The sequence below is a fragment of the Microtus ochrogaster genome, unplaced genomic scaffold (genome assembly GCF_000317375.1).
Source record: "Microtus ochrogaster isolate Prairie Vole_2 unplaced genomic scaffold, MicOch1.0 UNK132, whole genome shotgun sequence".
In the NCBI taxonomy this organism is placed as follows: Eukaryota; Metazoa; Chordata; class Mammalia; order Rodentia; family Cricetidae; genus Microtus; species Microtus ochrogaster.
Window position 1 is genome coordinate 615192 of NW_004949230.1, and position 4616 is coordinate 619807.

A 4616-nucleotide genomic window follows, 5' to 3' on the forward strand; every position below is an offset into this window, starting at 1 on the left:
CTGGCGACCGTGGCCTGCAGCTTGTCCCCACTCTCAGCTGCAGATGGAGGCGTATTTTGGAATAAGTCAAAGCCTAGCTAGGACATGTCTGAGAATTCAAAATTCTCATAAAGAGAACATTTTCATCGGCCCCTTGTTCACATAAGTCTTAGTTTTCAGGGCTGAGGGAAGTCAGAGCTGCCCGGTGAGGGACAAGCACTGAGTTCAGGACCACAGACCAGCAGGACCAGGCCTTCCTGACTCCTGTGGTGTCTAAATTGGATATATTTAGGCAAGAAACTGAGGTTCAGAGAGGGCTAGGGGCCTTCCTAGGTCACACAGAAAGTAGGTGGAAGGTCAGAAAGCAACAACCTATCTTTCTCCTAACGATGGCTCCTCCAACTCTGAATCAGGCTGAGGACCCCTCACCCAGCACATCAAAGGCAGGCACCAGGCTAACATCCACCCAGTTTTCCCGATCTGCTGACATCAGCCGGAACTGCAAGACGCCAGCTGCCTTTGGCTCAGAAAACTGTAAGGTCAGTCCAGGCCCAGGGTGTAGTCCCCAGGACTCCAGCGACGCCCTCATGGCACCCAGGATCTCTGTGCGTCCGGTCTTCTGGTCCCCAAAGCTCCTAAAGCAGTTGAGGAAGACGACAAGTTCTGCATCACAGCCACCCCTGAGAGCTGTGCCCCGGGCATAGGCTCCTCCCTGTGAAGAGAAAAGACAGCTGGGGATCTCACGAAGGACGGGGTGGGCCATGTGGGCTGAGGAGGAGCTCTCTGCATCAGACACCAGGCAGAACCCGGGTCCTGCTCACGACAGGCAGGCCTGAGCTCTGGAAGATGGGACTTTAATCTGTAAACTTGTGATTGTCATTTGATGCTGGGCACCAGCCCCCACCTTTTTCTTCCTGTTTTAAAAAGATTTTCATTTCATGTGTGTGAGTGTTTTGTTGTACATATGTATGTGTGGTGCATGTGTGCCCAGAGTCCACAGAGCCAAGAGGAGGAGTGCTGGATCCTTTAGAACGGAAATTACATTCAGTAGGGAGTTGCCAGGTGGGTGGTAGGAACTGAACCTGGGTCCTCTGCAAAACACACCGGAGCTATGAACCCCCAAGCCGTCTCTGCAGCCCCCTTTCCATTTTCACATGTGTGCATATTTGCAATGTGTGGGCACACACGCATGTGGACATGTGTGTGCCTGGGGATGTACTAAGTTGATGCCAGTCACTTCTCCGCCTTACTCACCGAGGCAGAGTCCCTGGATCAAACCCAGCCCTCGCCAATATGGTTAGTCTTGCCGGCCTGCTTGCTCTGAGGATTCTGTCTCCCTTTCAGAGACCGGGATTATGTGGTCTCTGGGGATTTGAACTCCAGCCCTCATGCTTGTGTGGCAAATGCTTTAACCACTGAGCTGCCCCTCCAGGCTCCATTCCCAGTCTTTTCAAAACTGAACCAAGTGTGGTTGGGTACGTTCACGCTCACTGTGGTGTTGCGTCCCGCTTGACCAGCAAGGAAGACGCAACACCGGAGCTCTTCTTGCAGCAGTTTATTCAGAACCTTCTCTCTCTCTCTCTCTCTCTCTCTCTCTCTCTCTCTCTCTCTCTCTCTCTCTCCCTGGGCAAACCTCTCCCAGCCCTTAAAAAGGCACAGGCTGCCAACCCCGATTGCCAGGTGGGCACTGCCCATAGGTCCACGCATACGCAAGCAGCTGATGATCATTTCATGATCACAGAGAGCACAAGCTTTCGGGATCGCGGAGGGTGGAGCCAGCACCATTAGGTGCGGCTCCACTCAGCTCTCTACACTGTGGCACAAGCATAGAAGTGTGCTGTGACAGGACTAGTGTTTCTGGTGGTTTGATGTCAGACTTCCGGCCTGAGGACCCAGGAAGGAGACTTCCACGCCCTGTGCCCTGTGCCCTACATCTGCCACACGTTATCTGTTCCCAGCGCACAGCCACCTGGTGTGGCCACATATGGTGGCAGATACAGGTGCTTGAGCCTGACCACAGGACGAGAATCATATCGTAGTACAGGTCCCAACCCAGTCTGAGGCCCTTGTCATCGCAACGATGACTCCAGGCCCCTCACTGCTGTGTGGAGGGCAACTCACCCTCCCTAAGGATGCTGGGATTCTCACCTTACAAGGGAAAAAATGGGAAAACAGGGAGGGGATGCTTCCATCTTCCTTTTGTCAAGTCAAAAGCAGAGACTGAGGTCTCAGCTGTCCCCAGTGGCGCAGGGAGAGGATCTTTTTCCTCCCATAGGGTACTGGGTTCAATTTTGGTTTTCAAACCCATACCATGGGGAGTTCAAAGAGGCTTTGACCCACGAACCCTGTTCCTTCCACCTCTACCCCTGTCCTCTCTGTGTGATTGAAAAGAAAATTTCTAGCCTGGTGGTGGTGGCCTGTGCTGGTCTGGGCTGGTCTGTGGTAGCCTGTGGTAGTCTGTGGTGGACTGTGGTGGTCTGTGGTGGCCTGTGGTGGTCTGTGGTGGTCTGTGCTGGTCTGTGGTAGCCTGTGGTGGACTGTGGTAGCCTGTGGTGGACTGTGGTGGTCTGTGATAGCCTGTGGTGAACTGTGGTGGCCTGTGGTGGCCTGTGGTGGTCTGTGGTGGCCTGTGGTGGTCTGTAGTGTCCCATCTTCCTAACCCCAGAACTGAGGGGCCATGATAGATCTGAAATATTCACTTTCTAGAGCAGGTAACTGTGTCCCACAGGACAGGCAGTTTGCATTGCAGACGCTTCAGGGGCTGCTGGTCACCTGAGATAGGGGTCCATTCTGACATCGATCCCAAGGTCTGTGACTCCCAAACCCTGTGCCTTCCTTCTTGACTTTTTGGCCAAGCTGGGAACCTCAGCATTCCAAGAGCCCTTTCAGTGGGGGAGAGATGCCCCTGAACCTCAGGTGGGCCTTGGAACTGGAGCTGACCTTCCTCTCTGAGAGACAGAATTGTCTGAAGACACAGGCGGACGTCAGTCTTGAAGTCCTGTGGGGGTTTTCTAGAGAACTGTGGATGCCAAGATTTTAGACAGCCTTCGGCTACTGCCCTGCAGGATGCCTCATAACCCTGTACTGTACAAAAACAATCCTCAGAGCCAAACAACTGCCATCTTCGGGAGCTCCGTTGTGCTTGTGTGCAACAGATCACCACAGTTGGGCTTCTTGGCTGTTTATGTCGATGATAGACGCTCACCTGAGTACCCAGCTACTCCCTAACACCTGCTGTGTGTGATTCTGCCCTAATTGCACATGGCCTAGGGAGGGCTAGGGTAGATAGGCTGGGGTGGCTGTGTGTATGTGAGGGTCTGTGCAGCTTCCAGAAGACCTTGTCCCTGCTGGGTGAAGACTTCCCAGTTTGGCCTTTGAAGGTGAGTTCCCCTTTTGTAAATGACCCCTTCCCTAGACTCAGTAGGGATCCCCAGGAGAGTCATTGGTTCCTGGAATGACCTGTGTGGGTTTGTGCCTCAGTTAGTCCTTTGGGCTTAGGAGGAGAGAGACACATTGCTCCCATCCCCTACTCTCCAGACAGGTTTAGCCACACCTGAGAGGGAGAAGTGAGTTCTGCATTTCCCAGTGCTCAAGATTCCTTGCACATCTTCAGCTAGGACATAGCCTCAGGAACTGGCAGGTGACCTGCGACCTACTCAGGACAATCTCTAGACTCACTGCCCACCCCCAGGTCTCCATGATGCCCCCACATCCCCAGGTTTACCCAGATTAAGGCAGCTCACAGTGTGTCTCTCCAGCTTTCTGAGCATTTAAAGGTTATACACGCAGAGTCGCCCAACCCTCAGGTGACATAATGTGGCTTGGAGAAGTAGCCTCACTGCTTTCAGCCTCAGTTTCCCCCTCCATAAAGCTGGCAATAATCCCTCCCTCAGGAACCATGAGGGTCGAAGGAGTCGGTGCAGGTTTAACCAGGTCATTTCCATTGCTTCTTAGCATTTTCTCAAAGACTGGGCCACAGTGGGTATGAGTGTGATCCCCCAGTCTCCGAGCTGTGAGACTCAGGCAGTGTCAGGCCTAGGGTCTGAATAAGTGTGGGGATGAATGAGGGAGCCTTTAAGAGAGCATGGGAGCAATCAGGCCACCCTGTGCGCTGCTGGCGGGCTCTTACCCTGGATACGTTACTTGGCACCTTGATGCCCCAGTTTTCCCACACAGTGGATTGCTAAAGCAACATCTGAGCCATCCGTCAGAAGACAAAGCAGGTGACCATCTTGGGGCGTCCCACCTCTCACCTTGGCGATCCTTATCACTCTTGCTCTCTGTGACCCTGGGGCTCCCTGCTTCCGTAGGGCGGTGTCCAAGGACCCCAGAGCACCCCGCACTGCTGCTGTGAACTCAGGGGATGGTTGCAGGTTGTGGGCCACCAGTTTGTCCAGAGCACTGGCTGGCGACTGGTACAGGTCCATGTTGACCTGTGTCCCCAGGAGAGTTTCGTTTCTCCCTCAGCTTCTTGGGGCGTGCCCTGATGGGCAGGGCTGTCATTTCCTCCTCCTCCCTCATTTCCTCTCCTTCCAGCAGCTCAGGGCGTTGTTGAGATTACCAGTTCATGGCTATGCTTTTGCCTCAGTGTGATTTCTGAACCCCTTCGCAGCCCGGACACCCTAGAGACCAGGCTC

The 4616-nt window shown here is 53.8% G+C and overlaps 1 protein-coding gene across 1 annotated transcript in view; it reads right to left on the minus strand.

Moving 5' to 3' along the window:
- The window catches only part of Oas2 (2'-5'-oligoadenylate synthetase 2), a 33014-nt gene extending 28608 nt beyond the window's left edge, over window positions 1-4406 (minus strand). Inside the window, exons 1-2 of the mRNA XM_026778393.1 lie at window positions 4233-4406; window positions 431-691 (exon numbers count right to left, since the gene is read on the minus strand). Coding sequence (XP_026634194.1) covers window positions 431-691; window positions 4233-4406 — 435 coding nt within the window. The remainder of the gene's footprint in view (window positions 1-430; window positions 692-4232) is intronic.
- Window positions 4407-4616: the final 210 nt, after the last annotated feature.